Source organism: Anolis carolinensis, chromosome 3, assembly GCF_035594765.1.
Source record: "Anolis carolinensis isolate JA03-04 chromosome 3, rAnoCar3.1.pri, whole genome shotgun sequence".
Taxonomy (NCBI): Eukaryota; Metazoa; Chordata; class Lepidosauria; order Squamata; family Dactyloidae; genus Anolis; species Anolis carolinensis.
In genome coordinates, this window is record NC_085843.1 from 250,819,214 (window position 1) to 250,832,724 (window position 13,511).

Here is a 13,511-nt window from a genome sequence, read left to right on the forward strand (position 1 = left end):
GTTTCCATCATCATCATCATCATCATCATCATCATCATCATCATATACACAAGATGAGTATACAGCAAACAGGATTACTATGCTGGCTGTTGTATTGGATCACACGTCGGACACTTCACAAGTGTTTAGGACTATGTGATGTATCAGTAAATAATGCATTCAGATCCAAGTCGAGTGGCCTTTTGCAGTAATTTTGTCAGCACTGATGATTTTCAAGTGCTGGCCAAGGTCTTTAGGCACTGCACCCAGTGTGCCGATCACTTTATGGCTTGTGCCAGAGTATTTGCAGTTGATCTTTAAATCCTCGTAACAATTATTATTATTATTATTATTATTATTATTATTATTATTATTATTATTATTATTGGAGCCCCCGGTGGCACAATGGGTTAAACCCTTGTGCTGGCACGTCGGTGGTTTGAATCCGGGGAGCAAGGTAAGCTCCTGTCTGTCAGCTCCAGCTTCTCATGTGGAGACATGAGAGAAGCCTCCCACAGGATGGTGTCACCTGGGAAACATCCTTGCAGATGGCCAATTCTATAAAAAGAGAAATGACAGTTTCTCAAGTTTCTCCTGACATGACAATAAATATTATGTTTATTTATACCCCGCTTTTTCTCTTCACAAGGAGCCTGCAAGCAGCTGAGCGAGCATTCAAACCCTGATCTGTAGAGTCATAGTCTCATACTCAAACCACTATATCACACTAGCTCTATTCTAAAAGTCTTCACACATTCGAAAGGATTCATTTCATATATATATATATATATATATATATATATATATATATATATATGTGTGTGTGTGTGTGTGTGTGTGTGTGTGTGTGTGTGTGTGTGTGTAATTGTACTTATAAAATCGCTCTGAGTCCTCCTTGGGGTGAGATAGAGCGGGGTAGAAATAAAGTAAATGTATATTTGTATGTTTTGTTAATCATTGTGGCTGTTTACTATGCAGTGTGTTCATAATCTTTAATGTTATTCTCAGGCATTTTTAATTTTGAGTGGACTAAAATGCAATAAATAAATTATGAAAGCATAAATGCTTGTATGAGGAAAACAACAATTACTATAGGAATGTCCAAGCTGCCATCTGGCAGACTATTAGTTTATGATTCCTGATAAAAGGAACAGAATAGGACAAAGGTGATGGATTTACGTTTCACCACATAAAGGATTAGAAGGACACCAGGAAAATGGAATGGTGGGGCTTGGAAGCCTAAGTGTTTATGTGATGTGAAACTCAGAGCCCAAATTTAACTGGCACAGATTGGTGTACACAAACACAGCATGTAATCTATATCCTATAGAAATATTTTACATATAGAAAGAGAATCTAAAATTTATTTGTACAAATTTAAGATGAAAGAAACATAGAGGATTTCATGAAAACATCCTATGAGAAATTCATTGTCCAGATTGCTCATGGTTTCTGGATCTCAATTTACAATAGGGCAACTCACACAGTCTAGAATGCTACTGTGTACAACAGGGGTGAGTAAAGTGTGGACAAAACTTTGTTTGCCCTCAAAACATCTAATATGTTTATGTTAACTCCATGTTGTGCACACACCTGCACAGAAGACCCTAACAGTGATGGAACTGTATAGGTTCCAGCTCATTTTGTTAGGCTGTCTCACCCACAGCTTGAGAATAACTATTTTCTGTTAGTTTTGCAAGAGTGGGGCTTTCTAGTTTGGAGCAGTAAGTTGACCCAACCCTTTGCCCGTGAAAAGAGAGCCATGTTTAGTTTTAGGTTATTATCACCAGGGAATCTTGGAAGCAAGACGTGTCTATAATTGGTCCCAACAAGATCCAGGCTTGGACATGCCATTTCAAGCCGATACCACTACTATTATCGAAACTCATGCAACTATACTGATCTATTACTGGTCAGTGACAGCCTGTGGATTTTTCAGCATCTTCAGCAAGGTGCCAGGCCTCAATAGGAGAGACCTGCTTTCTCAACCTCCAGCCTGATCAACTTGGGCATTTGGTGCCCCAGAAGCCCCTCTATCAGAGAAAGTGAGCAAGGGAATCTTTCATCTGTCTTTCACCTCCAGAATGATCTACAAGCAGCAACTTCAAGAACAATCAGATACATTCAAACTTTAAGAATGGACTTTGTTGTGGGGAAGTCAAGATAGTGTCTGGGTGGAGATAGGCCCAAGACCAGTTAAATCATTACCATATCTTGCAAGCAATAGCATGGACATTGATTCTTGGGGTTCCTTGCTCAAAAAGGAAGGCAAACCAGCATCCCCCAAGCTGATAGAAAGTTAAGACGCGTTAGTGCTAAAGACATTTAGAGCAGCTTGGCTGCGACAGCATACTAACCATCAGGCCTGTAGCGAGGGGGTGGTTTTAGGGGTTCAACCCCCCCCCCCGAAATTTTTCAGGTTATAAAAAAAATCTGGTTTACTCATGAATTTTAACTGGTTAACTAAATCCCCATGCTAAGTCTATGAGATGCAAAACATTAAGAGTCCCTCCAGGCACTATCTCAAGCAGATATTGACAGGTTTGTAGCGGGGAGGGGTGCGTGCTAGGAGTTCAACCCCCCCCCCCCCCCCCCCGAAATTTTCAAAACCCCTCCCGAAATTTTTTTCTGGCTACGGCCCTGCTAACCATCCTTTAAAAACATGGTGAAAGTGACTTCAGAACCCCCACAGGCATTTGGGGGAGGGGAGTTTTAAATGTTTTGCAAGAGCAGATGCAGCCCCCCCCCCCCCGCCCCGAAAGTCTCTTAGGAGATTGATGTGCCTTGCTAGCCTTCTACAGCTCCCAATCTCTGGTATATACACACAGAAAGCCTGATATAGGCAATTACGGAAAATCAGCAGCTAAGATAGATTTTAGAATGGAGAGGAATAAAGCAAGGAAATAGCCCTTCCTATTTAGCTCCCTTCACAACTAAAAATGTTTGTTTGCATTAGGCCCCTTCTTTTTGGGCTTATTGTGTCTGTTAAATTTTTTCATGTGTAGCTGTAATGGTTCGTCTTATCAGTAAATTGGTTCATAATATTTGGTCTGTTATCTGTGAACTTCGTTTATGTAAGATTCTCCTCTCTATTTAGCCACCATAATGCTAATGAAAAGCACCAATCACAGTCTTACAAGCATCCCATTATGCAGCTACTTGGCTTTCTCTTCTGTAGTTCTTTATATATTACTTGGCAGATTTCTCTGGATAATTTCCCCTCTCTGTTTTCATCTGCAAGATGAAAGTGGAATCATCACATGCTATGACTTTCTCCATTCCATAAATATTGGAGCAGGATTTAAGAACACTTTCATCTCATTTTAGCGGATATATGCTCTGAAGATATAGTAGCGGTGAAAGCTACCTACTTCATTCCTAAGTAAAAATTATTTCTATAATAAAGTTATGTAAATCCTTGCTCTCAGAACTAAGATAGACAGTCGAGATAGAAAGACAGTTGAGCTGGATAGATGGATAGATAGATAGATGATTGATTGATTGATAGATAGATGATAGACAGATAAAAAATAGATAGATGAAAGATCATTGCTAGATAGATGCTGGGACAGAGATCTGCAATAATATATTTGAATGGCATTTATAATTCATTTTACCCCTGTCTGATATCTATAAATTGTTATTTCAGTTTCTGAAGTTCCTCAAAATTATCTTTACTTTGTCCTAATTGTGTTCCACATTTACAAATTAGGGAAATAATTTATCTTAATGTTCAATTTGGATTTTACAACTGAGTTTCCAATTCTAAAAGTTTTTCTTGTAGCATTCATGGTTTCCCCCCATTATTGTGGTTGTTTCAACTGTCTAATTTGAAACAACTCTTAGAGTGCATCCACACTATAAAATTAATGCAGTTTGACATAACTTTTATTACCACAGCTCAATGCTATGGAATCATGGGAGTTGTAGTTTTACAGGTCTTTAGCCTTCTTTTACAAAGAATGTGGGTGTCTCAGCAAACTATAACTTATATAACTCCAAAGCACTGAACCATGGCTGTTAAAGTGATGTCAAAGTGCATTAATTATAGAATGTAGATGTACTCTAAGTTTATCCTGTTTTTTTTTAATTCTAGCTTCTAAGCATAGACTTATAAAAAGACAAGAAATAAAAATAATAAAAAGACAAGAAAAAAATCTGATTTATTGTGTTCCATAGCTCACAGTTCTAGATTATCTCTTCTATCTCTTTTTGGGTTCTCCTTTCCACAGATCCCTCATTAAATAAATGATTCCCTGCACTTTCTCCAGATAATTGTTAACCTTTGTTCCTTCTTGACACTCCTGTTAGTCATGGCATCCTTTCAACACACACAAAATTATTGTTTTGCTGTTCCGTAAATGAGACCTAAATTATATCATGAGATTCTATTATGATTCATATCACTTACACATGCCATCTTGAGTTCTATTCATAGCAGAAAAATAAACGAATCTATAGGCAGCTTGGATAGTGGATTCTTTAGGAAATCCAGTTTCACAGCCTTCTCAGTGTCTGCCTCTGGATTCTGGAAATCTCTGCCTAGGGAGACCAGATGGGCCTCTTCCCTGTTCTGCTTCCGATGGTGGCCTGAAACTTTTTTATTTGGGCAGGTTTTAAAACAGTATATTTTAAAGAACAAGTCAGGGAGTGGTGTATAGTGTTTTATGGTAACAGTTTATACAGACTATGCATTCTCCAGACTAAGCATAGCCAGCCTATCCTCATTTACCATCTTGGTTGGCCTCCTCTGAACATGTTTTAGCTTATCAAAATCTTTCTGGAACTGTGGTGCCCAGAACAGGGCACACTCTTCTAGGTGAGGTAAAACCACAGCTGAATTGAGTGCTGCTACTACTTTCCTTAAACCGGATATCAAAAATTAATGCAATCTCACATCACTTTAACAGCCATGTCTCAATGATATGGAATCATGGGAATTGTAGCCTTACATGGTTTTTAGTTTGCTTTGTCCAACAGGGCTAGTGCTTCACCAAACTATATCTCTCATAATTTCATAGCATTGAGCTATGGCAGTTAAAGTGGTGTCAATCTGCATTATTTCTGTAGTGTAGATGCATTCCTGGACCTTATACTCATGTTGATCTAACCTAAAATTGCATGGTTTTTTGTTTCATATGTTTTTAACTTATTTGTTTCAGTAAGCTTAATTCTATTTTAATATTTCTATTTTCTATTAATGTCATGAGCCAATTTCGAATGTCAATAACAATAACAATAATGTAATAATAATAACAATAAGAAGTAGAACAGTGGTACCAATAGTGGTTAGTCCTCTTGGAGGCATTCCAAGAAACCTCATAAAGCACTTGAAATGCCTTAATTTGGAGAGAACATCAATCCACATGCTGCAGAAGGCAGCACTTCTTGGAACCATGCACATTTTACGAAAATACCTCTAATATTCTAGGCCCTTGGGAAGAGCCCAATATTCAGAGATGAATCCCAGACACTTGAACTTAATGTGCATGTGTGCTGTGTTGTTATGTACATGTAAATAATAATAATAATAATAATAATAATAATAATAATAATAATAATAATAAAATTTCATCTGCATGGAAGCAGACAAAATGATGGATCACATCCCAAGCTGCTACAAGAAGATCGCACAGATGAACTACAAGCAGAAACAGAATACCATTACTCAAATGATCCATTGGAACTTGTGCCACAAATACCATCTGCCTGTGACAACGAACTGGTGGGATCACAAACCTGAAAAGGTTACAGAAAATGAACACATCAAACTACTCTGAGACTTCCAAATTCAGAAATTTTGGAGCACAATACGCCTGACCTCATGATCGTGTTAAAAAACAAAGTTTGGATCGTCGATGTTGCAACCCCAAGTAACAGCAGGATTGACCAAAAACACCTGAAAAAGCTGACACAATGCGAGGATTTAAAGATCAAACTGCAAAGACTCTGACACAAGCCAGTAAAGGTGGTCCCAGTGGTGATCAGCACAATGAGTGCAGTGCCTAAAGACCTTGGTTTGCACTTAAATACAATCAGCGCTGACAAAATTGCCATCTATCAGCTGCAAAAGGCCACCCTACTCAAATCAGCATGCATTATTTGCCAATACATTACACAGTCCTAGACATGTGGGAAGTGTCTAATGTGTGATCCAATACAACTGCCAGCAATTTGCTGTGTACTAATCTTGTTGTGGAGTCCCTGGTGGCACAGTGGGTTAAACTGCTAAGCTGCTGAACTGGCTGACTTGAAAGGTTGATGGTTCGAATCTGGGGAGTGAAGTGAGCTCCCACTATTAGCCCCAGCTTCTGCAAAACTAGCTATTCAAAAACTTGCAAATATGAGTAGATCAATAGGTACCGCTTCTGCAGGAAGGTAACGGCACTCCATGCAGTCATGCTGGCCACATGACCTAGGAGCTGTCTATGGACATCGCTGGCTCTTTGGCTTAGAAATGGAGATGAGCACCAACCCCCTGAGTCTGACGTGACTAGACTTAAGTTCAGGGGGAAACCTTTACATTTACAGTAGAGACTCACTTATCCAAGCTAAACGGGCCAGCAGAAGCTTGGATCAGCGAATATCTTGGATAATAAGGAGGGATTAAGGAAAAGCCTATTAAACATCAAATTAGGTTATGATTTTTCAAATTAAGCATCAAAACATCATGTTGTACAACAAATTTGACAGAAAAAGTAGTTCAATATGCTGTAATGTTATGTTGCAATTACTGTATTTACGAATTTAGCACCAAAATATCACGATATATTGAAAACATTGACTACAAAAATGGCTTGGATAATCCAGAAGCTTGGATAAGTGAGGCTTGGATAAGTGAGACTCTACTGTACTAATCATATTGTGTATCAAATAATAATAGTAACAATAACAATAACAATAATAATAATAATAATAATAAGAATCAGCCTGTCCTGAGGGTAACTAATGGGGAGATTAGACCACTATCCCATGCCAGCATTTGAAAGTACTAATCGTGTTGCGTATCAAATAATAATAGTAACAATAACAATAATAATAATTATTATTATTTGGGCCCGGGCTGTGGTGCAAGCTGGAGAGCAGCCAGCTGAGACCAATCACTCTGACCAAGAGGTCATGAGTTCGAGGCCAGCTCGGAGCCTGCATTTGTCTTGTCTTTGTTCTATGTCAAGGCATTGAATGTTTGCCTATATGCGTAATGTGATCCGCCCTGAGTCTCCTTTGGGGTGAGAAGGGCGGAATATAAATGCTGTAAATAAATAAATAATAAATAAATAATAAATAAATAATAAGCCTGTCCTGAGGGTAACTAATGGGGAGATTAGACCACTATCCCATGCCAGCATTTGAAAGTACTCCAGGATTCCACCTAAACATTAGGATGAACTTCCTGCTGGTGGTTAGACCTGTTTGGCAGTGGAATTTTACACATTGGGAGGTAGTGTAGTGTCCACGTCTGGAGGTTTTTAAACACAGGCTGGATGGCCATCTGTCTTGGCTTTTCCTGCATGGCAGGGGGTTAGCCTAGATGGCCTTTTGGCGTCTCTTCCAACTCTATGATTGTAGGATGAGTTTTGAAGGTCAGTGGAAAAACTGAGGTTTGCCCAGGCTGGAGGACAGAACTGGCTAACGCTTGAAGGCAACCGCTGGACGGGCGGCATTTCAGCACCACCGGCCCTTGGACAGCGACCCCGGCGGTGCATTGCAGCCCAGCTAAAGCGAAGGGGAAAGTGCAAGGGCGGCATTCCCGCAGGGCGCCGAGGGGGGCGCTCTTTCCGCGTCGGCGTAACTGGACCCCGAGAAAGAGTCGGATCCCAAAGAGCGGAAGGCGCTCGGTCGTGGCCGATCTCACCTTACAGCCGACAGCAGCCCTGGAGGGCGCGGGTGGGAGGCTGAACCTTGTGGGCTGGAAGCATGCCGAGCAGATTCCTGAGCCCTTCCTTCCTAAAGGTCTGCAGAAAAGAGCTGGTCCGTAGTTTCCCCTAAGTAGCTCCGCGAAGGATGGGGTTTGCCGCTCTTTAAAGCGAGGATCTTGGGCACCGCACCATGTTGTACCATTGGCTTCTTTGAGTCATGCGCCAGAATGGTGAGTTGATTGTTGTTGTGTTTCCCCCCTTCTGCTCCCCTCGTTGCGTCAATAGAAGAAGATGGAAGAGGGTCAAGGCGAGAAGACAGGACAGGGGAGAAGCCCGATCTCTTCCTTGCCCCCCCTCCCCCCCCGTCGGAGGAAAAAGGGGATAATTCAAACCCATGCCCCACAGGTTATGGTCTCAGGCAAACCCTATTAACTTAAGAGGAGCGCTCTCGGAATAAGTGCATTCAAGAAGGCGATGTGAATCACAAAAAGACTCCAAACTCAACACCGTCGGCTTGAGATCAGGTTTCAGAGGCTCCTCCAAGGCTTGCGAATTGTAGCTGCTCCTTTCCAGCCCCGAATTCAATGACCAAACTGACCTGAACATGAGTCAATACTGGGTGGGGATGGTTTAGGAGAGAGGAAATGGATACTCCAAGGAGTAGGAGCGTTTGCTGCCCAAGTATAAGTCAGAAATACCTCCTTGCTCTTTTTCTCCATTGCTGTCCTCTTCACCCAAAGGCTGCACATTTTTCTTTTGATCATTGCCAATAATAATAATAATAATAATAATAATAATAATAATAATAATAATACAATGTCATCTGGAAATAAGAGGATCTTTCTAACATTGATATATTACTTGGAAAGCAAGCAGGGTGCTAGTGGACATTGAGATACATCCACGCGACATCGGTTACTATGGCTGCAGTTCTGTATTGGCATTAGACACTCTTATCTGAGACTAAGCTCTGAACACAGTTCCACTCACTACTGGGTTGAGCGTTATACCTCATTGCACTTAATGACTGACCAACTCTTTGGGAGGGGGAGCTAAACAAGAGGTAGATGTAGGCAACAGAGAAGGCTTCATGAACTGCTTTGAATCCCAATGTTGCAGGAGAGGTGGGATATTGTTAATATGTCCCATTACCTGGCAAACCAGACAGGCTGAACACAAGCACATTTGACTATCTCAGCTGTAGATTTATGAACTAATAGAGTGCAATCAACAGAAGAAGTGTGATTATTTAAAGGGAGTAGACTAATAAGGGATAGAAACCATCAGATAGTGAGAGATTCATAGAGCTGACTTTTGTTCATTTGTTAATTTTGTGTGTATGAGCATGTTTCATGTTTGTCTTTATGTTATTTTAAATGGGTATTCAGCTGAAGATAAAATGTAGTTGTGCGGTTAGTTTTTAGTATTTTTATCCCCCAAATGATAGATTGTTCGTTCTATCATTGCTGCTCTTTCAGGCGTTTCTTGAATAAAATTTATTTTAAATGACTATCTTGCAAGCTGAGCTGCCTTGAGTTTTCTGGGCTGTATGGCCAAGTTCCAGAAGCATTCTCTCCTGATGTTTCACCCACATCTATGGCAGCCATCTCCAGAGGTTGTGAGATCTGTTGGAAACTAGGCAAGTGGGGTTTATATACCTGTGGAGTGTCCAGGGTGGGAGAAAGAACGCTTGTCTGCCTGAGGCAAGTGTGAATGGTGCAATTGGATACCTTGATCAGAATTGAATGGCCTTGCAGCTTCAAAGTCTGGCTGCTTCCTGCCTGGGGGAATCCTTTGTTGGGAGGTGTTAACTGGCCATAATTGTTTTCTGTCTGGAATTCCCCTGTTTTTTAAAAAAATGTTCTTTATTTACTGTCCTGATTTTAGAGTTTTTCTAATATTGATAGCCAGATTTTGTTCATTTTCATGAATTCCGCCTTTCTGTTGAAATTGTCCACATGCTTGTGGATTTCATTGTCTTCTCTGTGTAGTCTGACATGGTGTTTCATAGAGTAGTCCAGCAATTTTTAGTTCTCAAATAACATTCTGTATCTAAGTTGGTTCATCAAGTGATCTACTATGGCTGACTTCTCTGACTGAATTAGTCTGCAGGGCCTTTCATATCTTGCAAGTGTCGCATAGTCCAGCTTGCAGCCATGGAGGAATACAAACTAAGGATGCCGATTCGATCTTAGTTTTAAAATTTCCAAAGAAGGAGAATTCTCTAAGGCATTTTTTCCACTCTCAAACAGCTCTTATAGTAAAGAATTTCTTCCAAATATTTTGGTGGAAACTCTTTTCTTGTAATTTGAATCCACTGGTTCCTGTCCTAATCTCTGCAGCAATAGAAAGCAAGCTTATTATATCTCCTAAATGACATTTTGGGGTATTTAAAAATGGCTGTCATTGTTGTCTGCCTTCAAGTCATTTCCTACTTATGGCAATCCAAGATGAACCTATCACATGGTTTTATGGGGCTGAGAGTATGTGATTTCCCCAAGAAACCCCAGTGAATTTCCAGGGTTTGAACGGTGATCTTCAGAGTTGTAGTTCAATGCTTAAACCACACTACACCAAGGCTATCATATCACTTCCTAATTTTGTCTTCTTCAAGCTAAGTATACATAACACCTCAAGCCTATCTTCATCTTTTTCACTCTGTACATATTCCAACTTGCCAGTATATTTCTCGAACTGTTGTGCCCAGATAAGAACACATTATTCCAAGTGAGGTATGACAACAGCAGAATGGAGGGCTGCTGTTATGTCCCTTAGCCTGGAGATTGTATTCATGTTGATGCAGCCAAAAATTGCATTGGCTTATTTGGGCTTCATATTAAACTGTTGTTTCATGTGTAATTTGTGGTCCAATAACATGTGGGTGATTTTACTGAGCCTGAATGAATGGTATATACTGCACATTTGAAATAGTATTATGAGATAACTCTATAAGAGTGTCAAGGACTCGCACAACATTTCATGAAAAACATAGAGAACATGCTTACACAGAAAATGTACTACAAATGAATGTGTGTTTAGGATTGCACTGTAGGAATACCACATATTTTGAATGATGCAGTAATTGGAATAAACCTCATTTTTTCATGAAGCAATATAGTTGGAAATGTAATGCAGACAACTGGAATGCACAAAAGAAATTCAGATATAGTCAGTAAGAAATGGTGAGGGATATGACTCATTCCAATCAAAACAAGTTATGTCGTCCTATTCAGCGCATCTTCGCTGTGGAGTACATGTGCAACAGCCTGAGTCCAACCATTTTATTGCAAGGCAGACCTGTTTTTTTTTGTTGTTTTTTTTTGCAGGAGTCCCCTTTCACATAACTGTGTTTACAATTATAGGAGCACAACCAATCTGATACATTGTACAAAATTAATCTTCATAGAAGCAAGTGAGATATTTCAGTCCCTAGAATCACATTTTGTTGAATTCACCCAGAACTAAAACATACATGGTAGACAATTTATGAGATTGTCAGTCAAATATTGTACACAATGCTGTTGCATTCCAGCTGTGTACTGAAACATCAGCAGGGAAGCAAATTCATTGTACTTATGTTGATTATATACAAACAAAGAGGACTGCTTTAAGTCATGCAATAGTGTTGGAGGGAAATAGTATATGATCCCGAGTAATAGAATAAATAAGAAAAAATTCCAATACAGTAAATTCAAATTGAACAAACTGTCCAGTGACCTTCTGTAATCTCTCTCCTTGTTTTCATTTACTTTTGCAGTATGGCTTCATAAATACATGCCTGAAGTCTCTGGTGGTTGAAAAGTATGGTGAAGAGATATGGGAAAAACTAAGGTATTTTAGCTTTTCAAAATTTATTCATTGTCTTTCAGGGCTAGAAGAATCTCAGAAATCATTGAACAATACTTTCTGATGCATACTCACCCACGTGGACACATACTGTATTTAATAACCAAAATTCTGTGGGCTTGGTTTCTAGAACTTTGATTATATTGATTGCCTTCTTCTGTCAACACCCTTCTTGAACTATCAGGCTCAGAAATGGACACAGAATTCCATATGAGGTCTGACCAAAGTGGAATAGAGTGGAACTACTCAGTCTGGACACTGTAATCTTGTTGTGGTAGCCTAGAATTCCATTTGCTTTTTTGCCACCTGAAGGTATTGTTGAGCAAAGACTATTTAGATCTGAATGTTCTTCAGATGTTTTTGGATTGTAACTCATGACATCCCTAGTCAGCCTAGTCAGTAATGAGGGCTTCCAACATGACATCTGGTGTACATCATGTTTCCCATTCTCTAATTAAGTGAAAAGAAGTGCATTGTATGTATTTGTGTGTGTTCTAGAGAGTTGGTCTATTAGACCATTGTTAGCCACTGATTTTAACTCTGTTGTTTTTGCTGTCTGGCAGGGACTTTCCAATGGTTCAGGCTAAAGATGCATTATTCTAATTTTAGTCCTCCTTCTAAATCTACATGAGAACTCCCAGCACTCAGAGGGAAGTCTTTATGCATTTTGCAATAATAGTAACACTATTTAAAAATAGTGTCACAGTGGTAACATAGACTTCTTCAGACTAGATAGAATAAATATATAAACTATTTTAGACTGAAGGAATGTCAACACTTCTAAAAGGAAAATGTGCACACGGAGTGCTAAGATTTGGAAATACCTTAAGTAAATTTCAACATGACTCAGTATGGTACCCCACAGTGAAAGAGCCTTTTGGTAAGCAATACTTAAAGAATTTATGGTGACAGAAGGCATATCACTGTAGAAAAATGTTTTTTTTCTCTCTGCTGTGGATAGTTCAAAATATTTACTGAGACAAAGGCAGTGTTTGATTTGACTCATAGCACTTTTCTGCTCTTACTGTTTTATTTGTTATGCAAAATGATTCCGAATAGCTGTTGCTGGGTGAACATGTTTCTAACGGCATGCTGACTTCTATGTCTAGTAGCAAAAGAGTCATTATACAGGAATGAAGTTCCATCACTTTTCAGAGTTATTACAGCTGGCAGCTTTAAGTGTCAATAACTGTAACCAAAAAGAAATACGTCTCCACTCGTTTTCTCCTTTATTTGCTAAAGAAACAAAGGAAACATTCCCTTGACTGTTCTGAGGATTAAATATAAAGTCCAGATTTGGCAAAGATATAACATATCTATAGACCATGTTAACTAGAAGATTTTGAAGAAAACAGGAAGGAAAGGGAAGAGAAATTGTCTGAAAGTAGTTTGATCTCAGTGGCCCATAGCCAGGATTTTGATTCGGGGGGGGGGGGGGGGGGGCTGAGTCTAAGTGAGAGGATCTACCCTAGCAAACCTTTTGTATCGTTATCCCATAACCCCCATGCATATGGGATATATTGAGCATGGTGATCCGATCATGATATGAATAAACATAACAGTTTAAATAATAAATGTAAGGCCTTCTCGCGGACCAACCTGAGAATTTCGGGGGCGGGGGGGGGGGGTGAAACCCCTCAAGCCCCCCCCCCCCCCCAACCCGGTTACATGCCTGGATCTCTCTCACACACACATATATCCATCTCTTCAAATGATTTCATTAATTTCTAAGACTACTCAGAAATGGATTCAGTTCATTCTGTTGAAATATACCATAGAGCAATAAGGATGTAGAGCCCTTTCACATCAAAATATAGGGAAATCATG

At 39.6% G+C, this 13,511-nt stretch overlaps 1 protein-coding gene across 1 annotated transcript in view; it reads left to right on the forward strand.

Annotated features, from left to right (window-relative positions):
• The first annotated feature begins 7,767 nt into the window (after nucleotides 1-7,767).
• The window catches only part of LOC100565491 (guanylate cyclase soluble subunit beta-2), a 31,727-nt gene continuing 25,983 nt past the window's right edge, over nucleotides 7,768-13,511 (forward strand). The window contains exons 1-2 of the mRNA XM_008106279.2: nucleotides 7,768-8,068; nucleotides 11,596-11,669. Of these exons, the coding sequence (XP_008104486.2) occupies nucleotides 8,066-8,068; nucleotides 11,596-11,669 (77 nt within the window). The 5' untranslated portion in view covers nucleotides 7,768-8,065. The remainder of the gene's footprint in view (nucleotides 8,069-11,595; nucleotides 11,670-13,511) is intronic.